The 24211-nt window shown below is 39.6% G+C and overlaps 1 protein-coding gene across 2 annotated transcripts; it reads left to right on the forward strand.

Moving 5' to 3' along the window:
- Nucleotides 1–1242: 1242 nt before the first annotated feature.
- LOC102310993 (alpha-1,6-mannosylglycoprotein 6-beta-N-acetylglucosaminyltransferase B) lies at nucleotides 1243–23936 on the forward strand. 2 transcript variants are annotated; one of them, XM_042226026.1, is made up of 18 exons: nucleotides 1246–1452; nucleotides 1878–1933; nucleotides 4293–4408; nucleotides 9649–9778; nucleotides 9869–10017; nucleotides 13689–13753; nucleotides 15174–15347; nucleotides 15426–15593; nucleotides 15693–15862; nucleotides 16121–16252; nucleotides 16680–16813; nucleotides 18100–18233; nucleotides 19449–19604; nucleotides 19682–19828; nucleotides 19969–20085; nucleotides 20202–20276; nucleotides 21665–21825; nucleotides 22138–23936. In XM_042226026.1, the coding sequence occupies exons 2-18, from the start codon at nucleotides 1908–1910 to the stop codon at nucleotides 22307–22309; spliced, it is 2226 nt and encodes a 741-aa protein (XP_042081960.1). In that variant the 5' UTR covers nucleotides 1246–1452; nucleotides 1878–1907; the 3' UTR covers nucleotides 22310–23936. The 2 variants fall into 2 exon arrangements, with proteins under 2 accessions (XP_042081961.1, XP_042081960.1); XM_042226027.1 differs by lacking the exon at nucleotides 22138–23936 and having other exon boundaries at nucleotides 1243–1452; nucleotides 19969–20080; nucleotides 21665–21803.
- The last annotated feature ends 275 nt before the right edge of the window (nucleotides 23937–24211 follow it).

The raw sequence follows: 24211 nt of genomic DNA on the forward strand, positions 1-24211 counted from the left end.
CTTATCTTATCTTATCTTATCTTATCTTATCTTATCTTATCTTATCTTATCTTATCTTATCTTATCTTATCTTATCTTATCTTATCTTATCTTATCTAACCGAGCTTCAAGTTCTTAGAAAAGCTCTTTGTGTGTTATAATGGGAAGAATAAAGGAAAAGCTCTGTTTAAACAGCAGGACTGTTGCCACAATAAAGCAGGTATATGAAGTGACAGGTGTGTCTATGCCCTCATATTTTATTTTTCATTCTACCAGAGGTGTGGCCACATCATAGACACCGATATGTCTCTTTGGGGAAAACTGTACTGCGACATCCTAGTTGTACCAAAATGCATCGTAATGCGTCCTCTGGGACCACGTTAGCATGATCCACTTTGTTTACTGCCACTGGCACTAGAGAAAGAATGAAGCAGAGTTAGGAACAGGTTAAGAAGGCAACTATGCTTCTGTGAATTTCCTGATGACTGCCAGTCATGGTGGTCACTTGGAGCGTTTCAATGGAAGAACTTTCTCAGAAGTCGGATGCAGTGTATTTACAGCATACATGTACTCGTAGCCTACATGCTCACAAAAACAGTAGAGTTTGTGTTCTTAAATTACTCCTAAAGGAACCAGCTTAGAATGTTTGCTGCCCTGAATCATGATAACTTACACGTGACACACATTAGAGCTTTTTCTGCCAAATAGGACAAAGAAAATATAGGTCCCTAAAAAAATGCTCTGCTATAACGTTTAAGCCCAAGTTAACACTGGAGTGCTTTAGAAAGACCTTTTTCATTTTCACTTTCTCACTTTCCACTGCAGGACTTGGACTATAAGGCCATCTCAGAAGTAATTCATAATCAGATTTGGTGAAACATACTTTTACATACACCAAAATCTGCGCCTCAAACGCATGAAATTCTATCTAACCCTGACATAGTTACAACATAACATGTCAAACTTACAATCTTTTCCCTGCATTGTTACTTACACACTTTCAAGTAGGCATTTTCTTTGTTCTATCACCATCATTATGATTTTCACTGTCATTAAGTTCCTTCCATCTTGTGTCTGTAATATTTCATTTAGCACCAAAGCTTTGCACCCACTGAGCTACCTAAATAAGTTCCCAGCTTGTGTATTAATTCACTACTAGGACTTAATGTGAGCCTGAAAGAAAGTGACACCCAGTAGCGTGGGCTCCATTGTACCTCTGAAAGGCCGAAGCAGCACTCTGGGTATTGTCTTCTTTAAAGGGGAGTCTGGTTCCCTTGACTACCGCAGGATGCCTACCCATAGGCCCTGGGAGAGAGAGAAAAGGCAGGGCCAGAGACGGAGGGAAAAGAGAGCGGAAAGAAGTAAAAAAGGAGGCAAGCCACGTCCCGTCCTTAACTTTATTTGCTTTTTCAAGTTTGTGTTTTCAAAGCAGGCCAGATGGCTGCCACTGGGTTGGGTTGAAGGCCTACAGAGGTGAGGATGTTTCTGAATGTGTGGTTGTCTGTGTGCTGACTGGTTTTGTGAGGCAAACTGCTGAGACATCTCTGTGTATGACTCACACTGACCTACAACAGGCTGGTGACAGGCGTTTTTTTTGTTTTTAGCATCTCTATCAGTCTAATGAACATAACAGAAATGCCGAAAGACCACTGGCCAAACAAGCTGGCGGTTTTTCCTGCAGGCAGCAGCATTACTCTGACATCTATTTATGCCTGTAAAATTTGTTGATGGAGTTTAGCTGGAAAGTGTGCCCATTAATTTGCAATTTTAAAAAGAAAAAGTACAATGGTTTTCTGTCACTTCAATCCAAATTAGTTAATAAGAAATGTAACCGTACCACTTTTGCAGTGTAGTGCATGTTTAATTTATTGGAATTTCTAATGTTATTACTTCGACAGTGACATCCTACTCCCTGTAAACTGAGGGCCATGCGCGTCACACTGCGGCCTCGTAGGTAAGCCCCAGTCTCGTTATAGCTCGCAGTAGAAAAACAGGTCACATATTGCTTTTCTTCCTTTGGCTGCCTGAAATTGTCATTTTCATTTTGACAGCTAATTGTTTAGCTGGTTTTAGTGCATAACTGGATCTCCCCAGCATGTGATATCACCAGCAGTAGGCCAACCATTATTCAGTAACTTGTTTTAACATGATTTCTCCTGTGAGGCTTTTGAGCCGTGCAGCTCAAAGTTTGTGATGAGTGCACTGACAATTTTGATGAAATGCAACTGAGTGGAAAATAATTTGATCTGGATCTGAATCTGGAGCTTTATAGGCACTAGGAGAGCCCTCAAAGTTATTGTGTGGGCATTTGAGCCTGGCTATGCAGTATGTTTTCGGGTTAGGGTGAATACTTTTACTGGCCTGATGAAAGTGAGAGAGAGTGATGGCTCTCTAAGCCCCAATTAAATCTTCAAATACTTGTTTTTACACGCCAGAGTCCCCTCACTTGAAGTCATGGAACAATTTAGCTCTCCACATTCACTAAATGAATTTAGTGAAAGGCAAAGTCCGCCTGTGTGTGTTTTTTTAATCGCATCAAGGTTACTACTAAAACCAAATTTATAAAGTTTAAAGGACATTTAACTGGTTGGGCATGGTGAAAACTAATTTTAAAAAGTGATGTTTTATTTCCTGCAAGATGCATGGCCAATAAATAATAAAAATAAACAATCAAAGGAAATAATAACAACAAGATGGTGTTGATTTTACTGCAGCAAATGGTGTCTTGTCAGACAGGTTCTCTTTGGGGGCATTTTTAGAGATTAAAGGCAAAACTACACCCTCAACCATTTGAAAAGACGTGAATTATGATTTGATAACAAAATACACCTATATATAAATTAATATTTTAGAGGTAGTTCAATACTATGCAAAAGTATTTAACTACCTCTCACTTCTTTATATATTGCTTTCAAGGAGCCAGACTTTACCATCAGATTTGATCCACCATCTGGAAAAAGTCTAATTATCAACAGCTTAATTTTTCAACAATGTAGTAAAAGTATATCTAGATAGAAAATCACAACGAAACTCATGAACTGGCCTGCCAAAGCCCAGAGTGGGATCATCTCAAGACAGAAAAAAAGAAAAGAAAAAGCCTGGATAACGATGAATGAAAACTACTTAATAAAATTACATGAAAGATGCCTAAGAGAGTTCAAACTGTGTGAAGAATAAATGTGTTCATACAAAATGACCATGCATTTGCCTGATATACTGTATTTCCATGTAAACTGCATCACCTATGTCCCATTATCCAAGCAATGTATAAAAATGAGGGATAGCTTCTGACTTTAACGCTGTATTGTATTCAATTACATTCTTTGGCTACGTCCACACGTACACGGGTATTTTTGAAAACGGAGATTTTCCGTTTTCGTTTTAAAAAATAATCCCGTCCACACGTAAAGGCAGAAATGAAGGAAAACGCTGCTAGGAACATGCCAAAGCAGCAGGTGGCGCTATATTCCTAACCGTGTAGAAATGTTGGCCAATCAGAAGTCTAGAAGCCTCGGTGGGAAAAAGTAAACAAAGCTGGAGAGTAAATGTGTGTATATATGTAAGCATTTAAACACTGCAGAGAGTACAATCAACAGTATTGTAGAAATTCATTTCACCGAAACAATAACGTGGCGCACACTGTGACGTCAAAAAAGGCGCACATCTTTGACGCTGCGTTTTCTCCGTTTTTCTCGTCCACACGTAAATGCAAAAACGGAGTTTTAGAAAATATCCACCCTGGCCGGAGTTTTTTAAAAATCTCCGTTTTCGTGTGGACGAAAGGTGCAAACGCATAGAAAAATCTGCGTTTTCAAAAATACCCGGGTACGTGTGGACATAGCCATTGTCAGTTTAAAAACGCAGGCTATGGGGTAGCTGAAATAGTTAGCTTAAACTGTCTGCCAAAGGTAGACTTATCATCAAGCAACAACAACTGCTAACAAAAGTAACAGGTAAGTAGGCTTAACCTAAAAGAAACGGGATATTAAAGTAATAAAAACGGCTTAAATAATTATCTAAAACGAGTAGCTAATAGGTAAAGCTAGCAATAATGTAAAAATTGTGTTAGCATATAGTTTAAAGTTAAAACTAGTGGAAGAGTTAGAGTCAAAGTAAACCCACTCTCAGGTAGGACAAAGTCTACAATGGCTTCTACAGTGTGTCAACATAAAACACAACACTGAATAACATCCAGTTTCAAATAAGGATACATGAGTCTATTTTGCTGGGCTGTGGAGGTACATCACACCAAAAAAGGCTTGGTGACCACTGATTGTTCTGTAGAGTGTTTCTCTGTGTATTGTGCCCTCTAGTGGCTGCCTGGTGCTGTGTCTGTGCCTGTCTGTGGTCACCCTGCTGTTACAGAGCCTGTGGGTGCCACTGGAGATGACCAGAGATGATCCTGCAGGGAGCTCACCCGAGGATCTGGGTAACTCATACACACGAACACAGAGTTTAGTTTACAAGTGGATTTAGTTTCCTATTAAAACTTTTCTGAAAATGCAAAAATGGTAATACATTAGCGCGCACCCACATTACCATAGTTTTGGGCAACAGTGATTATGAAAGAAGCTCTTTGTGTGCAGAGATTAAGATCTGACCTGACTGATTTGCCAGTGTTATATGAAGATTTGTACACAGTTCCCGGTGGGCCCTCCCAGGCGTCTGACAGTTGTGGGTTTGTGGCCAATCCCAAAATCATTTGTCTGGCTAAACTGTTTCTCTAAAGGAAGGCATTTAAGATGGTGTAGACAAGGTTGTTTGGGAAGGTTTCTTAATTCACTTCACTTGACTTATATGAAGTGTGGTAATGCCACACATAGGAATACATTTATACATAATATGCTTCTACAGTGAATAAAAATAGCTGTCTTGTGAGGATTAGTAACCAAATATATACACTTAACATAAGAAAGAGCCAGCTCTTTTGTGAAAGACTTGAACAATGTGCCTACCAGTGAATCGGTTTCAAAATGCAACCACAAAAGATGATACTTGTCTAAACATTCCGATGCTTTTCGTCTCAAATTCTAGGAAAATTGTTTTTAGCAGACAGTATAACCCACTCCTGCATTTAAGCCACTGACACACACAGCCACAATTGCTTTGTGCTCTGTGGGACCCACCAGAAGTTGTGTACAAAGAGCCACCCAGCAGTAGTTGTACTGGAAAAAATACCACATGGGAATATGGCCTGTATTTATATAGCGCTTTACTAGTCCCTAAGGACCCCAAAGCGCTTTACATATCCAGTCATCCACCCATTCACACACTGGTGATGGCAAGCTACATTGTAGCCACAGCCACCCTGGGGCGCACTGACAGAGACGAGGCTGCCGGACACTGGCGCCACCGGGCCCTCTGACCACCACCAGTAGGCAACGGGTGAAGTGTCTTGCCCAAGGACACAACGACCGAGACTGTCCGAGCTGGGGCTCGAACCGGCAACCTTCCGATTACAAGGCGAACTCCCAACTCTTGAGCCACGATCGCCCCACGATAGCTGTACACAATTAATCCAGCTCCCATTTATCACCAAACATTCATCTCTGTGGAAAATCTGCAGTTTTGCAAAGTTATTTGATATATTAAATCTTAAAATGATGCCCGATTGCACTGATATCGTATTATGAAAATTCAGGATTTCTTATTTTTTGCACATTTGTCACACTTACAGTTTTCTGATCATCAAACACATTTAATATTAGACAAAGATGACCCGAGTAAATACAAAATGCAGTTTTTGAAGGATGATTTCATTCATTCATTTCCTACCTGCCCTTTGTGGAAAAAGTAATTGCCCCTCCTATTAAATTATGAAATAACGGTAATTAACCACATTGTTTTGGAAAGCTGAGTTCAGTTTCACTTTCCACACCGTGACCTGATTACTGCCAGACCTGCTGATTCAAGAAATCACTTAAACAGAACATGTCTGACAAAGTGAAGCAGGCTAAAAGAGCTTGAAAATCAACACATCATGGTACGATTTAAAGAACGAACAGAGAGGCAAAGACATTGACATCCAATAGGCTGCAAGAGCTTACAAAGGCTTTCTAAGGTTTTGGGACTCCTGTGAATGACAGCGAGAACCATTATCCAGAAATGGAGAAAACTTGGAATAGCGGCAAATCTTTCCAGGAATAGCAACCAAAATGACTCCAACAGTGCACTGACAACTCATCCAGGAGGACACAAAAGGACCCAGAAAAACATCTGAAGAACAGCAGGCAGGGAGAAAAGTGATGATTCTAAGGGGGCTTGACTGACAGGGGGCCTATAAAAGCGTAGATGTTTGGTTCACAAAGTATTTTGTTTTCTAGCATTAGTTTTGCTTTTTGGGGATTTTTTTTGGCAACAAGGAATAAAATCCAGTGAGCCTCTGACCCAGCGTTTGATCCCTTTGGCATCTCTGCTCCAATTTCCAAGTGTGAACTCTTAGATCCAACCTTCTGAACTGCTTATCTCGCAGAGGCTTATTTTTGATGCACATAATTGATTGAACCATCAATTCTGCTATCTACCAGGAAATCCTGAAAGACAACGTCTGGGGATCAGTTTTTGCCTTTGAGCTCAGTGGCACTTGGGTTAAGCAGCAGGACAATGATCATATGCAAGTGCACCTCTGATTGGCTAATGGAGAGACCCAGTCAATTCTGTACTTCAACCCCAGTAAGATGCGTTAGTATGATGACAACAGGCCTAAAAACCCTCCACTGTGGCTAAATTAAAACAATTCTGCACAAAAGAATGGGCCAAAATTCTTTTTCAGTGTAGTAAAAGAGTATTTGTCTGTTATCACAAAGGCTTGATTGTACTTCTTGCTGCCAAGGTTGACACAACCAATTATTAGGTTTAGCTGCCAACTACTTTTTCACATACGGCAGGCCGGTTTGGATAACTTTTTTCTCATAATAAATGAAATCATCATTTAGAAACTGCATTTTGTATTTATTCCCGTTATCCTTGTCTATTATAAGAATTTGTTTAAGGATTTGTAACATGTAACTGTGACAAATATATGAAAAAAAAGAAAAAGAAAACACAAATGAGGAATGATTTGAATTTGATTTGAAACATTTTCTATTTTCTACGTCTGCGACTTCAAAGTAAAGGTTGCAGACATGTAAACATACAGAAACACATGATTTTACTAGCTGCACAATCTTTACAAGCTTTGAACTATTACAGTCATGCAGTTAGCTTGTAAGTTATTGCAGGGTCCCATGTCCTCTCTCATTGTCTCTGCACCCAAAGGAGCCCTGGCAGGCCAGTAATAACATGTTGACAATCAGCTGAGCAAACAAAGATGAAATGACATTATGATTTTCTCTGTGCATCACAAGTTAAAGCCAGTGTAGCACTCAATATTTGATGCTCAATGCCAGCAAAACTATTTTAAAATGCTCTTTGTGAATAGAATTTTTGTTTGGTCAAGACATCCTCAATATATTACGCTGTTTCACTCTGAACTCTTTAAGCATCATCATCAGTATTTATGGCAACATACAGTCGCTATTTTCACAGTTAGAGGGCTGTCTAACTGAGGTTCTGACAATGAAAAATGCTGCTTTAGGTCACCCAGTTACTATATATTCAGTCCACATGCCCAAACTCAAGAAGTAGAGGGTTCTTGTTTAACTTGTCATAATAGTCAGTGTTGAAAATATCACTGTAACCTACCTCCGTTGGTCAACTAGCAAGATGTATGTATGGTGACGTAGGGCAACTGACCTCTTTTTTCATGTATGTGTACAGTTGTGGTGAGAAGTCTACAACTGTCAGAAGGACTATTATAAATTTGCACAAATCTTTTAATAGGTTTACGGTTCTACAGTGTCTTTTAACTTCACTGGGCCAAGGCCTATTAACTTCTCATTAGCGATCATGGTGGACTACAACTGGTAGTGTTTCTTTGCAAGCATAAAAAGGATTTATTCACCAGCCCTCACTGGATTGACCAATACTCAGAACTTTGGGAAAGTCCAAGGAACTTGGTGAAGAGCTAAGAAACAGAATTGTAGATTTATACAAGTTGGAGCCATTTCTAAACAGCTGCGGATTCCAAGGTCATAATTTAGACAGTTATACGTAAGCACAAGTTATTCAGATGTGTCACCACTTTGCAAAGGTCTGGAGGAAGACTCAAACTGTCACCCTTAGATGAGAGGAAATCGGTTAAGATAGTTAGGAAAACCCCATGAACCAGGAAGGTTCAAGTCTGCCATGAATGGGAAACTGCTGGAACACCAGCGTCACCGTCAACACTGAAATGAATCTTACTGAGAAGGTGCAGACCAAAAAATCAACACCATTGACCTCGACTGAAGTTTGCGTCTGCCTACGGGGACAAGCCTCCTGTAGAAAAGTTTGATGGTCAAACAAGTCAAAAAAATTGAGCTAGTGGTCACAATGACATGAGGTATGTTTGAAGGTATAAAGGTGAGGTTTTCAAATTTAAGAACACTACAGCAACTGTTCAGCATGATGGTGGTAGCGCGGTGCTTCGGGGCTGTTTAGCTGCCAGTGGTACTGGTGCATTGCACGAAGTGGATGGAGCAGTTAAAAAAAGAGGACTACTTCCAGATTCTTCAACTACACCTCACATCAACAGTTAGAAGATTGGAGCACATAGAAACACAAGTGGGTGTTCCAACAGGACAATGATGCCAGACACACAACAAAACTGGTTCTGGAACGGCTAAAGAAGGATAACATTAAGCTGCTGGAATGGTGTTTCCAAAGCGCCGAATTCACCCCTGTTAAAAATTTGTGGACAACACTTAAAAGCTGGATCCATTTCAGGAAACCAAACAATTCAAATCAACTATACTAATTCTGCCTTGCAGAGTGAACTAATTATGCCATAAATATCTGCTCGAGGTGGAACTTGCTATGGGAAATTTAACCAACTATTAGTGGGGTTGTATGTGGGTCTTTATGTATACTTTGACCCTTTGACGATCAAAGAAAATTCAACATTTAAGTCAGTAACAGTTTGTGCTACTCAATCATATCTACCCTTGAAAAAGAAAAGTTCAAAGAAATCATTAAAAGTCCAAAATTCATGCCCATGAGGTGGGGATGTAAACTCCTAACCATGACTGTAAATCACCTCAGAGACTTTTCTTTTTGCTTGATTATTATTATTATTATTGTTGTTTATTTAAATTTTTGATTTATTAGATAGCGATAGTGAAGAAAGACAGGACAGCAGAGTAAGAGAGTTTGAAAACATGCAGCAAAGGGCTGTGGGCGGGACTCAAACCCAGTCTGCTTCAAGTCCAACCGGCAAACTGGAACGCTAAAGAGCCTTTTCTAAAGCACGTGAGGTCAGTATTTTGAACTAGCGTGACCTCTAATAAAGAATGTGCTAGCATTCGCTAAATAGACTGGTCTCCCTCCTGGTTCATCATTCATTGTTGCTCAGTCAGGAAACCTTAAAGTCACATTTTAACCCACTGAGTTTGCTATTTCTTGGGGTTTATGGGACAAGGTTTGAGCAAATAAGTTTAGTCAAATAAAATGCAATAGTGCTCTTTGTAGTGAAAGAGTGTGTTTTTATGAATACCTTTATTTAATAGACTAATAATATTCATTTTAGACTTAATAATACCACTTCTAGATTACAACATGTGACATACTCTATGCGTATACTTTAAATTACAGGTCAGCGTGGGCTTAGCTTTCGTAACCTGGCTCTTCGCTTGGAGGCTTTGAATACTCAGGTACAGAGGCTGAGCAGAGAGAAAGATGGCTCCAAGCTGATCAGAAATGATCTCACTTTGCTGCTGCAAAGGTATTGATTTGTGGAGCTCAGTATTTTTAAATATAGATATGACTTATAGTGCATTTTTGTGGTCACACATAGGTTTCTGCTTTTTCCCAGCTTCAGACAGGACCAGCAAGGTTTGGCTCGTTTAGTAGAAAGAGAGCTGAAAAGAGTATCGCAGAGGCTTGATCAGCTCAGCCGTCACCACCAACACCACCATCAGGCTGAAGCTCCAACACCACTTGTTAGCCGTAGATCACACACAGGTGAAGTCCAGGCTTTTATCACTTCCAATATTTCTTAAATGACTTAACATGGTTTACATTGTGTTTACAATGATCAACCTCTTAAACTAAAACGATGATACAGGAATAGACTTACCATATGTGCTCACTTTTTTCTTGACTTCAAGAGACAGTTTTGTATTTCATTGTTCAGTTTGGATTTGTTATTTCCTGTGGGTGGAAATTGTAAACTTGTACGCAATGGTTTGGGCACCCATGAGCAAATAATATTTGCTTTAGTGGTAATTATTGAAGTAAAAATAAAGGGAATACAACCCCTACAATAACAAACAGACATTAAAAATAAATCTTTCTTCAAATGTAAACACATCAAAAATTGTGATTAGGAATTTTCTGCTCACTACAGCTTCAAAGCTACAATGAGCAAATTTGCTGACTCTAAACCTTGTTCTGACCAAAAGTCGCTCTAAGCAGCTAAAAAACAATTCCAGCTTGCAGTTTCTGTAGGAATTAAAATGAGGGAGTTGTGGTAGTCAAGATGAGATCTGGGAAAAAAACTTCTGGAAGAAACTCTATCTGCTGAACCAAAAGACAAAGTAAACCCTGTCATATTCAGTCATATGCATAGGGGCTGTGAGAAGGTTTAGCTGGCGTGGACACCTAACTATGTGAATGTCATAACTTCAGAATGAGACAACGTATGAGTTTCAAATTTATACCATAGGGGTATCTACTAAAAATCTTGGATGAGTTCGAATCTCAGTGACCTTGACCTCAAGGTCAGAAGAAGTTTTCTGAAAATCTTGTGAATATTTTAAATTTCATTCAAATATTCACAGCACAGGTGTGTCTACTAGGAGGCTGAGGGGTTGTGCTGGCAGTTGTCAGTGTTTTTGAATCATCCTAGTGTCAAATCATATGTGTCAAGAATTAGAAGTCAGTTGTACAAGTCTGAAGTTACTCACACATTTTATTTTTTATTTTATTTTTGTAGAGCAGATAATGCTTTTTGTTTCAGACACATCTCCTCATTAGCCAATCATCACCTACACACTTCAAAAGCTGTCTGCCAATTTAGGAGGTCAGTAATTTGATCCCCAGCTCCCGCATCTGTACATCAGAGTATCCTTGGGTAAGGTACTAAACTCCAAGCACCCTGTAATGGATCCATCGGGTTTGCATATGTCCATGAGTGCTAAAAACCTATCTATGGATGCAGCTCATAGAGTTCTTTGCATGCTAGTTGAGAGTAAAAAAGTGGGTAACACTTTACAATGCAGCCCACAACTAAGGGGGTAATTCCGCTGTAATTAAATGGCTTTATAATGTATTTTATTTGGAATTGCAATTATATTTGCCTAAAACTACTTAAAGGCAGTTTCACTAGAAGAAGGAGGTAAAAAGTCAGGTTTTTACAGGAAACAAAGAAATAATGATACTGTCAGTAACTTTAAGTATTACGTTATTCATTGGTAACATAGCGGAAAAATAAACAATATTTCTCCTTCTTTCAACATAAGTATTCGGTAAATATAGAGTGGCTTAACTTTGCCTACCTTTGATTATTTGTAGATAAATATATTTACACTGTAATTTCAATTAAACACATTGAAATCCTATTTAATTACAGGAAAATTGTGCCCTTAGTTATGGGCTGTATTATAAAGTGTTACTGTCAATTGACTATGCACTAAACAGGGAAAGGAAAGAACACTTACGATGGCCAAATCGAACAATTTTAAAAAAAATTGAAGTTACTACTGGGTTTTTTCAAATCAGTGACTGAATAGAAACAAACACAGACGGTGGCTCGTGTGTCCTCTTTTGAAAGAACTTCTCTTATCTGCTGCACTAACAGCTTCTACATGTAGCCTCATCATAAAAGTCCTCGTGTGAACAACGTAAAGCAATGTCTGGATATAAAAGACTTCTTTGAGGGACAAATAAATGCTAAATTGTGCCATTTGGCCAAAAAAGCCATAGGAATTTGATAAAATAACACCTTGGAAATCTCAAAGGAGTGCGAGCTCAAGCTTTTGGAATGACTCCCACTGTTCTCTGACTTCAACATTATTGAAAATCTGCAGGGGAATTTTAAACATATACAAGACCACCTAAAACTATTTCAGGAGTTATAGTTATCCGCAGGACATTGCAGACAAAATAAAGACAGACTTTTAGCTTGATACAAAACAGATGATAATTAATTATTAAAAATATATTCAGTATAATATTTTCAGTATAACAATCAAGTATATTTAATTTTATCAGATTCCATTAAATTTAACTATTTAACTATGAAACAAAATGACATGGAAATTTACATATAATCAAATTATTAGTTAGTTCAAGTTTTCCAAAACCAAATTTGAGGAGATTAAATTTGGCTGACTGGGTCTCACTGAGAGGTCGGGCATATAAATCTTTCCTAGTTTAACTTAATTTTAGAGTTCCCTTCATTAGAAGCACTCCATTGTTCAAGATCCAATAAGAATTATACTTTTTTAAATTAAACTGTGCTTTGGCTATACTAAATAATAAAAAAAATCCCAATAATTGGCTGGTTACTTACCTCTCTGTGGGTGCCTGTATTGGTACAGTGATCCTGTGAGCCAAATGTATGGTTCACAGCTTTAGAAAAGGTTAACCACACAGTGAAATTAACAAGCTGTGATAATAGAAGGTGTGAATGGTGGGTCTACAGGTCAGTGTGTGTGCAGGTGGTTATGGGGGATGAAGTCCTTGAATAGAAGTTTAACAAGTCCCACATAGCCAGCACCAATCCACTGGGCATGGGGAGGGAAAAAAGTTTACGTTACGACCCTCCTGTGAGGTGTCAGGTGAGAGTCGGGTTACGCACGCACGCCAGTTAGCACGCGAAGGATTGTATGGGTATGTGAGTGCTGGGGATGGGTAAGTATGATTCAAAAAGTGGAATTCATATAGTTTAGGCCACACAGACACCATCACATGGATATGCTTGTAGACACACTTCTGTGGACATGCATGTCCACATGTGCCACCCGCATATTCAGAGGCACACACTTCCCACCAATACCAGCCTATTCGCCCCTCACCCTCTCCCTCCTACATTACCTCACACTCATAAAATATGTCTGAATTACCCAGGAGTCCTTTCACCAACTTGTCTGCCCATACTCCTGTTTTTGCAGAAGGTTTTTTTTTTTCTTTCTGCTGTGCTCGTATAGCATAACACTGTTTTTAGGTGCTCATGCTTCAGCTCAGCCTACAAGTTTTCTTCTCTCTTTCCCTTTTTACTAGGTTGTTTTACACAGTTAAGGACTGTGTACTTTGGCAAGGCCAGCATGGTAAATGGGAATGTTTGGTAGGAGGCAGGTGTGTCAGGTGTGCGTGAGTGCATTCATTCCAGTTGATTGACATGGGCTAGAGATGGTGGGGGGTTTACGGGAAAGGGTCTCTGAGAGCACTAGTCTAATACCTCATACAGGCATGGCAGCACTATACATTGTGCTGATGGCTGCTACTCACTGTGCACATTTCAGTCAAGAGGTTGTATATCAAAGTTATTGTCCGCTGTTCTTCATTAGCCGAGTTGAGGTGACTCAACAGTATACGTTTTGTTACTGATGCAGGAATTAAAGAATAATGGTGCATTCAAAAGTGCCATAAAAAGGAAAAAAAAGTTTGACGGTTAATATGTTACCCCACAGGGTCCAACGAGAAGTGTCAAGTGCCAGTGGATCCTGCATATCCAGTATGTGCAGAGAAGGTGGAGGTGAGAAAGTGGAAATGTTTTGGAGTGCAAATTTAATTGGTGTATTGGAATGCTTATGCCCATATTAAAATGCTTTAAAAAAATATATATATATATATATTTTTTTTTTACTATGAAGACATCCTAGCAAACATTTCAACCTTGAATGACCTTTGTCAATATCTATTTCTGGTCAAGAGACAAGACTTCCATTTCTAATCCTACTTAGCTAATAGATTTGTTGTTGTATCAGCTCCATCCATGGCTTTATGACGCAATATCTGTAACTGGCCAATATGTTAAATTCATTATGTAACACAAGTGTTGTGCATTTTCTTAAAAACCCGATAATACTAGTCCTTGTAAATGGAAAAGATGCTCTGTGGCTGTCCATACACAATCAAGTTCTAAGCAAATTAGTTGTTGCTGACAAATGCATTTAGTTCCTTCATTGTAATCACCTGATCTATACTTTTCTCTCTCTTCTCTCTTTGTGAGAGGGTGTGACTAAAGCTCTATTCTACTGTATGTGGAAGCAATGTCAAAAATTTGTTCATCTAAATGTGGAGTCTTCTTTACACACTAAGGTTAATTGTGGAGTTCCACAGGGTTCTGTACTGGGACCAATTCTATTTACATTATAAATGCTTCCCTTAGAAGGTACACCATATATTTTTATTGTTATACAGATGACACCAGCTCTTTCTACCCATGAAGCAAAATGACACACAGCAATTAGTTTATCTGCAGGAATGTCTTAAAAACATAAAGACCTCTAACTTCCTGTTTCTAAATTAAGATAAAAGTAAGGTTATTGTACTCTGTTCTAAAAATCTTAGAAACAGTATCTAAAAAGGTACCTACTCACTCTCTACCTAAAGACGCTCTCTCTTTCATTTTTAATATAGCATATAGTTAGGGCTAGGTCAGGTGACCCTGAATCCTCCCTTAGTTACACTGCAATAGGCCTAGTCTGCTGGGGGCTTCCCATGATGCACTGAGCCTTTATTCTTCACTCCTCTGTTTTCACTATTTGTGCTTATGCACCATTTTGCATTTAATCATTAGTTTTATTAATCTCCAGCTCTTTTTCAGTGTGTCTTATCGTTCTCCCCTCACCCCCAACCTTAGCATGAATCTGGATCTGCCAGAAGTTTCTTCTTGTTAAACTGAAGTTTTTTCTTCCCACTGTTGCGAAGTACCTGCTCATAGGGAGCCACTGTTGGGGTTTTCCCTCTATTATTATAGAGTCTTTACCTTATAATATGCTGCTGTTGCGATTTGGTGCTATATAAATAAAAGTGAAATGAGTTCAGTTGTATTGAAATGAATGGCAGTGAATTGAATGTGTCATTTATGGTTCAGTTTTTGCAGTGTACAAAGACCAATTTTGATCAGGTAAAAAACATGTTTAATAACATAACAAGTTTCTCTGTGGCAGTTCCTGCAGGCTCAGTGGCAGTCAGACCCCTGTTATGCTTTTTATGGAGTGGATGGTACCACTTGCTCCGTACTGACTTACCTCAGCCAGACAGAGGACTTTTGTCCCCCTCGAGATGGAAGAAACCACTCTAGTCTGCCATGGCATCAGAAACCTCAAGCTCACACAAAGAAGGTAGCTTCTTGATGCGCCTGTGTATGTCGATGTGGAATGATGACATTTTCACTGCTTTCATGTTATAATCATTTGCAGGCTGAGATACGTAAATCTCTACTCTCACTGTATGAGGCGATCAGCAACAACAGCAGCCCAGCAATGAAGTTTATCCGCTCCAGAGTGGAAAAAATGTCTGAACGGTGGATACAGGCTGGTCTGAGGATGAAAGAGAGCAGCAATAACACAGTCTCCACACAGATGAGGGTATATGTATATGTATAAGTGATTAAAGTTTATTGAGGTATTTCATTTTATATAGTCGATAATCAATGAAATAATAATTTGGGACTTTATATACTTTAGGTGCTGCTTTATCCTGGTGCCCTATCTGGAAGTGTTGGCCAGCGTTTTGAAGCAATGGTGGAAAGAGGTGGTCCTTTAGGAGAACTGGTTCAGTGGGCAGACCTCAGCGCTTGCCTAACAATCCTTGGCCACAACCTGATCTTCAGCACCTCACAGCACCAACTTCACAGGTTACTACTACTAATTTTATTTATTTTGACATAATTTCATTAGTTAATTGGACTGAATAGGATTTATACTCTGGCATCACTGATATATGATGTAATTACAGACCTTAAAGCCAGCCAGTTTATACATGTTTTACACAACCTTGTGTTTGTCAGTCCAGCTAATCTGTGATTACTTTACACTGTAGTGATGAAAAGAGGGAAACAATATTATTGTTGTCCTTTCTAGAACCTGACTTGTGTTTGTTGTGATTAATTCAGCTTGATAGGTGCTGCTCCAGGCAGAGGCAGCTGTCCGATCCAAAGGCCCCTCACCTTTGACCTCATTTATACCGACTATCATGGCCTCGCTCACCTCCAAGGAGCCATGGGACTGGCTTTCAAGCATTACCAGTACATAAACAATTTTCTGGATCATATAGGAAGTACATTTCAAGTCCTTTCTTATGAAGACTTTTGATGTAGTCATAAATGATTTAGAAACTACCATTATTGTCATTAATAAAAAAACCCACCAGTAATAATAAAAAATTACTTCTGTTTTCCATAAAGTTGAACTTATATGACACGTTTATACAGCTTGCTTTAGTGGATTATTGTTTCAGTGTGAAGTAGGAAAACTGTGAGATCCTTTAGTCAAAGCAATTAAACATTTACATGTTGTTTTGTCCAGTTTTTATTGGCCCTGATATTTGCCCGACACATTCAGGGCTTTGTGAGATTTTAAATATAAGTATGTCACATGATGATTGCAGCTTTATGCGCCAAAACATGTCGTAATAAGTATATCAATGAATGACAAAAACAACAATCTTTCTAGGTGTCGCTTCAGAATCTTGGACTCATTTGGCACTGAACCAGCCTTTAACTTTGCGAGCTACGCACGTAGCCATGGATATAAAACGCTGTGGGGCAGCTGGGATCTCCAACCTCCACAGTACATGACCATGTTCCGTAAGTTATTTTGTACGCATGTTGATTTGTACCTATGTCTTTCCTACGCATGGATACAATTATCTTAAAATGCACTCTAAATATATGTCTCCAATGCAACCCTCTAAGTGTCCTTACAATGAGAGGATTAACAGCTAAGGTTAAATAAACTTCGTGCCCAGACGGAGCTTTCATTCCAACACCTCTCCTTGTCATCTTTCCCACCCTGCCGGGAGATGGAGAAAAGCTGGAAGCCCTGGGCCGAGAGCCACTCTTCATCCCTCAGCTTGGAACACTGTTTATTTGTCCTGCTAAAGGAGGAGGGGGGTGTTAGTTGAGGATGTGAGAAGGACCAAAAGACAGAAAGAAAACAAAACAGAAGAAGGACACGGTAGGACGAAAGAAAAGAATGAAGTTTGAGAATGTTTAAGCATTTATGCTTCTGTTTTGCAAAAGCCCAGAGGAAGACAGTTGACTGAAGGATTACAGGAAACAAGAACTGTAAACAGGCAGAAGAAACCAAAGGTCGCTTCATTCACTCCCAGCTTTTCTCCAAACCCCCACAAGCTGCATGACCATAGCAGTGTTTCATTGCATATCACTACTATATCTGATAGGTGTGTGTGAAGCGGTGAACCCAGACAGACGCTGGAGACAAGTGGAGCTGAAAAGGAGCCAGCAGGAAATTCTGTGCTGGGTGAATGAGGGGAGATTTGGCAAAGGTCTTTTAAACAAGTATCTTGAGACAAGAGGACAGCACACACACACACACGCAAAGGTTACAAATCGATGTTTGAACACACACCTTTGCTGGCACATTCCTTTTAAAGTAAATACTCATCTCTCACACCTACCTCAGTGTGTCAGAGGGCAGCAGGGTGGCAGCTGCCTATCCAAACACCTAACCCTCTTATATATGTGGAGTTCTCATTTCCTTCAGCGGATGATTTATGCTGCACAGCATGTTTTTCCTCTTGCAGAATTTTAATATAAACTGTTATTCAACTATAGTCCTAATAAGCGTCCTCGGCAATAGTAGCCTTCACATTTCTCTCAATCAGCTTATTTTTTATGTCATCTTCAGAGCAGATAGGTTCATAAGTGTTCACCGTCTTTGATCACAGTTTAGTTAAAATAATCACCAAGTTAGGGAGAAGTTTCTGCTCAAGTCTGTCAGCATTTCTACCAAAAACTTACTGGACTGACTTGCTGCTTTACCTTTTTCTCTCTGAACGTAGCTGAAGTTCAAACCCTTGAGTAATTATTTTTAGATCTCCTTTAAGTCCTCTTTGCTCTGTTCTCTCCAGCTCACACTCCTGATAATTCCTTCCTGGGCTTTGTGAGTGAAGGGACCGTTAGGAAGGGAAGCGAGCTCGAGCCAGTGAGCTACAAGAAAGACAGGATAGCGGTGGTCTATGGAAAACAGGACTACATGTGGCAGGTATGAGGACCAAAAAAAGTGCATATATACCAGAAAACAAACATTCACAACAAATTATGCCAAGAAGTCCTCTACTTGATGGCTATGAGAGGTTAAATGCACTGCAACCTTAGGAAAACACCAACTATTAAAAAACACACAACACAGCTGAGCTTGAATAAAACACAATGGCAGTAGAAAAAAAAACACGTTGACATTTCCTTAAGTTGCAATGCGTTTGAAACCTCGTGGCCACCATATCGACTAGATCTTAGTTTGTACGTCACCCAAAACTCAAAAATACTTGTTAATAGACAGACCTGTAGAACTACTTATTTAAGGATTCAGGTTTTGGTGTGAACTGCACTGGAGATATTGGGTATAAAAATGTCTGCCTTCTCTCGAGTACGATAGTTCTAGATGGTACTGCTAATAACTGCGTTACTAAGGGTACTAGCCACTTGAATTGTTGAAAAGTTAAAAGATAAGTAAATCTGAAGCTCCATGGCAATTGTTGTGAAGCTTTTGCCTTTATACCAAACTATGCCTGCCAGCCAAAGAAAACATGCAACTAGCAAACCTTATAGATGAGACACGGAGCATTAATGTCAAGTGTCTCATCAGTGGTAGATAGCTAGGAGGGGGGCAGAGGGCATCTTCCAGTCTACATGTTACCAAATATTGTTGAGCAAACTTTGGAAACACTGAATCCCTGATTTCTCTCGATGCAACTATTAGGTTGAGCTCACTTTAAAGAGCAGAAGTAATTCCAAGTAAATGGGTGAATATGGCTTATGTGGTGTGATTTCATTCACTTAGAGCAGAACAGTTAAATACCATACTATATAAATACCACTCCATTTATTTGCATGCTTGCCAGGTTGGTGGGTTCACTTTGGTAGAACGGAAATGGTTCTGTTGCTCACAGAAAGTTTGTGGCTTTATTTGAGAAACTTGATCGTTATTTCTGTTTTTAAAAGGCATTTTTTGGAACTTTTTTGGAGAACCACAAGACTGGCGATGTTTATTCCGTTATGCTGATGTGAAGGCAAACATTTCTACAGCCGGTATCACCAAAATTGGGAAGCTTACACCAGATGGATAAATAGCGCCACAGGACAGAAGAAAATATTTATATCATGTATATTTTGGTTTTGAACACGCTTGAATTTCATGTACTCAGTGATCCATCTGTTTTTTTTTTATTGTTGTTGTTTTTCTGTGTGTAATCTCCAGGGTAAATATGAGTATGTGAAAGTGATCAGTGAAGAACTGGAGACTCACGCCACAGTCTATCAGCCTCCTGGACACACATTGCATCTGCCCAGCTTCATCAGAAACCACGGACTGCTGACTCAGGAACACTTTCAACAACTTCTCCGTAAAGCTAAGGTCTAATTAAAGCCGATCACAGTGTAGAAAGAGAATTATTTTGGATAACCTGCAATATTATAAATCTTCCCTTTCAGTTGTTTGTAGGTCTTGGCTTCCCCTATGAAGGTCCAGCACCTATTGAGGCAATAGGAATGGGATGTGTCTTTATTCAGCCTAGATTTGACCCTCCACACTCATCAGCCAGCAATGACTTCTACAAGGGCAAGCCCACCACAAGACAGGCAAGCAACTCTTAAATCATGGGGATAAAACGTGAAAATAAATATTTTATATTATCTAAATTGTTATTTCATTGTTGAATCCCAAATACTGGCAATATTTTATCAAAGATATAATAACAGTTTATAATTTTCAATCGCAGATCTCCTCCCAGCACCCTTATGCTGAGGAATTCATTGGTAAACCCTACGTATGGACTGTGGATGTGACCAACAAGAGTGACATACGCGAGGCCGTCAAAGCGATTCTAAGAAGTGAGGTAGTTTCCACTAAATATACTAAATCACAGTTAAACTGTATGCTCAGTACAAACATGCACACATATTATTTCCCCAAATTCCATTTAAGGTAGCGTGTTTATGTCTGATCTTGCAGGTGAAGTCCTTCACTCCTCAGGAGTTCACTTGTGTGGGAATGCTGAAGCGGGTCCTTGGTTACATCACTCACCAGGTACAAAGATTTAAAAAAGAGATGGAGTATTATTATTAGGTGGTACCCCAGCAAATTTCAGTCATAAATCAGATTTATGAAGTATGTTCTGAAATGTGTGGAAATCTCAAAAAAGAGTGCATGCCTTTGTAAACCTATCAGTTGACGGCTCGGTGCCTTTGTTGGAATTTTTGTGGTCAGAATTTTACACAATAATTTGGGGCTTTTAATTGTTTTTTTAACTGTTCTTTCCAGAGTGGAATGATTGTACAGCATACATCTTTAATGACTTTACAAATGAAAAATTGGGTGCACAAGTTGGTAATTATTTTGGATTTTCTCTAATCCTCACAGGTTTTAAATTAGACTTACAGTCTCAGGTGTATACAGACACTCACTTCAATCTTTTAATAAGTTTAAGGTTCTACAGGGTCTTTTAACTTGACCAGGCCAAAGCCTATTAACATCTCATTAGTGATCATGATAGCCTACAACTCTTTCTCTTTGCTGGCACAAAAAGGATTTGTTTGACAGTGCTCACTGGATTGACCTCAGAACATTGGGAAAGTCCAAGGAACTCAGTGAAGAGCTAAGAAGGAGAACTGTGGATTTACACTAGCTGGAGCCATTTCTAAACAACTGCAGATTCCAAGATCATAATTCAGACAGTTGCACGTAAGCACAAGTTATTCAGATGTGTCACTTCTTTGCAAAGGTCCTCAAAAGGGAATATGGGTTCAGGAACAACGCAGGAAGCATGAAGGCTCAAGCCTGCCCTGAACTTGAAACTCCTGGAACACCAACGTCACTGTAAAGCGATTTTTTACATCACAATGCTCCAAAATTGATGCATTCAAGCTTGACTAAAAATTTGCAGCTGCCCACGTGGACAAGCCAGATGTCATCTGGAGAAATGTTTTATGATCATATGAGACAAAGATTAAGCTATTTAGCCACAGTGACAAGAGGTATGTTTGGAGGAGTAAATCTCAGCCTTTCAAACCTAACAACACTGTATCAGCATAATGGTGGTATCATCATGGAGGTCTACCTCCAAATTCTTAAACTTTACTATTGGGTCCTATTGGATATTCCAATAGAGCAATACCATAACATTCATGCCCATGATGAGTGCATGGAAACTTCTGATCACAACTGCAGTTCATATGAGTAAAGTATTGACAGAAAAAGATTTCTCCAGTTGGGGATCTATCAAACAGAATATTATCAAAGATGTGTGTATATGTGTATCTATATAATAGATAAATCCAGATTTTAAGTTAAAGTCAGGATTGTTTCCCAGGCCTTTGTTCCCTTATGAGCGTTAGATAGAGGAGCGATTTTTCAGTTCTTGCTTGGTTCAAACTCTAATCGTTGTCAGTTTTTTCCTTCTCTTTGTTATCATCAAGAATTTCTGCAGTAAATCTGTCCCTACTTGGCCACCAAAAAGTGCTCTGAGGGTTCACCTCGCTCCACTGGGTCAGTCCTGTGTGAGTGTGTGCCGGCGGTCCTCCCTCATGTGTGAGCCGGCTCTGTTTCACCACCTCAACACCCCTGCTGCGTTTACCAGGTGAGAAATTAGCAAACACTGACACATGCACATCTGGAAACAGACCGAGGACAAAACATGAATAAAATCATGTTTGAGATCTCTTGGTGGTAATAAGATCCGAATGTTAATGCTGTGTAACCTTTTCAGCAGATAAAAATCAGTAATCACCGCCGTTTTTCTTGTACAACATCCAGGATTCCCCATAAAACTGAACAAGATCACAAAGACACCATTAAACGAATACAATGCAATATAGTAGAATGTTCTATAGTATCAACACGTACACTACTGTATATGCAAATAAATTAATTACCTTTTTTAAATTTGCAGGCTTGGATTAAGTTGCGCCAGCGTGCTGCCGGAACTCAACCACTTGTTTCCTTCTTACAGTCCTTGGGGTCGTCAGTGTGGCCTCCAGCAGGAGTCCCTGCTTTTCAGTTGTGCTGGCTCTGATCCGTCCTATCGCAGACTGTGTCCCTGCAAATCTCACCTAACTGGATAGGTTGCAATCTGTCTTGACTGCCTCTAAGTAACACTGAAAGAACTCAGGAAAAGCACCAAAGAGCCATCTGCAATGCATGCTGTACAGATAAAGATTCCCAACAAAAGGGAGACAGCTCTCCCGCCAAAGCCATTGAAAGCCTTGCAGTCATGTTTGTGTACGTGTACACATTCAAATAACATACAATTCTGAGGAAGTAACCATGACTGAATGTCATTTCCTTAAAGTACTTGACAAGCTGAAGAACTGTAAATCCAAGGCCTGATTTCCCTTGGCGTCAAGTGTTACTGTAGCTTAAGAAAAAAAAGCCTTTGAATGCCGGCAATATGCACCTCAGGGAAAATGTGTTTACATGTGTTTAAATCAAGTGGAAACTGGCACCGGCGAGTACAAAAGCAGACCAGTTTACATCAGTTCTTCGCCTACTCTAGTCATACACAGTGCAGTAGGCTTCAGTGTTATGCAAAATAAGTATCTAATTATTCATTCGCTTACAGTAATGTATCACAGTGGCCAGTGCTGCATGGGATTGCTGCTCATGTTGCTCCTTCATGCTTTGCTGGCTGCAGATATTAGCCTGGGGCCTTAAAGGAGAGAGGGTGACAGCCTAAGTGATGAGGCTCATTATCGGAGTGAATCATGGATAACCTCTGAATCCATTTGGGAGGTCACAGCCGTATGACCATTATTATACTGTCATCTAAACCATTGGTTCCCAACCATCTTTGACTTAGGAAACCCCCTCAGCTCTTTTTAAATCTATGCCCCCCCCCCACTATTGCTGTAGGAAGGAACTCATTGTTTGTCTTTCAAATGCAAACTTTATGTCATTTAAACCTGGGAAAAAAGTCAGTTAAGACAGAATTAATTGTATTTTCATGATTTTTTTTAAAATAGAAATTAAAGCTTAAAATGATTTTAATCACAACGAGTGTCTCATTTTGCACTGGGGTTCCAGGATTATTCCCCGATTGCTTCATGACTTACAGATTTGTTGAGAGCCCAAGGGTGCGTTACGGTCCAAGCTGATATGAACAAAAATGGAAATCTTACATATGTACATTTAATCATTTCCATTCTGAAAGCTCAAAGAGTCACACAGGCTTTTCTCTTCACCCCCACCAACCGGTTGCACAACTACACGTGAAAGAAACAAATGATAACAAGTAAAGGTGAAACTACAGCTCACAGTCAGTGATGAGGTGCTGCACTTACAAAGCACAGCTGTTAGCAAAGATGGCTCCAGCAATGGCAACAAGCTGCTGTTTTGAGCTTGACTGATGTGAGGTTTTTCTTGGAAACAACACGCTGATGAACTGGTGGAAAAAGAGACCTTTTTTTTTGCTTCGGTACATTTTATGTGACCAGAACATGTTGTCACTCAGAGATCAGACCGCTCAGGCCTGCGACAACAAGACTAGTTGACAACATGATAGACTAGTAAATGGCTGTGAAATCGTCCACAAAAACAATATTTGTGACAGCTTTTGTGCATTTCTGTGAATTTGTCTGGCTCTGTCAGATGTGACTTTTGCAAAATTAGCTGGACCCGTCCAAAGATGATGGAAATGGACTTGTATTTAAGTCAGGAGGGTATTTGAAACAAAGGAAAATTAAAGTTGTTTTTGACTCGGAGGGACGTCTCTGAAACTAATTTGTGGAAAATCGTGTGTAATTTCTGGATGAGTCACATTGACTCATATCAGTTACATGTGTTATGGCATATAAAAGCTGTCACTCACTTCCCAGGTGGCTGATAGCAGAGGGTTCAAACCGAGGCTTCAAAAACAAGCCCAAGTACGGATGGAGCAAGCCGGGACAAAGGTTGTAGTGTTCCCCATGGTTGCCTACTGACCTCATGCTGATTGGGTATACGCGTGCAGAACTTAAACAGTCCATATG

Source organism: Haplochromis burtoni, unplaced genomic scaffold, assembly GCF_018398535.1.
Source record: "Haplochromis burtoni strain Fernald_Lab_line unplaced genomic scaffold, NCSU_Asbu1 Contig_192, whole genome shotgun sequence".
Taxonomy (NCBI): Eukaryota; Metazoa; Chordata; class Actinopteri; order Cichliformes; family Cichlidae; genus Haplochromis; species Haplochromis burtoni.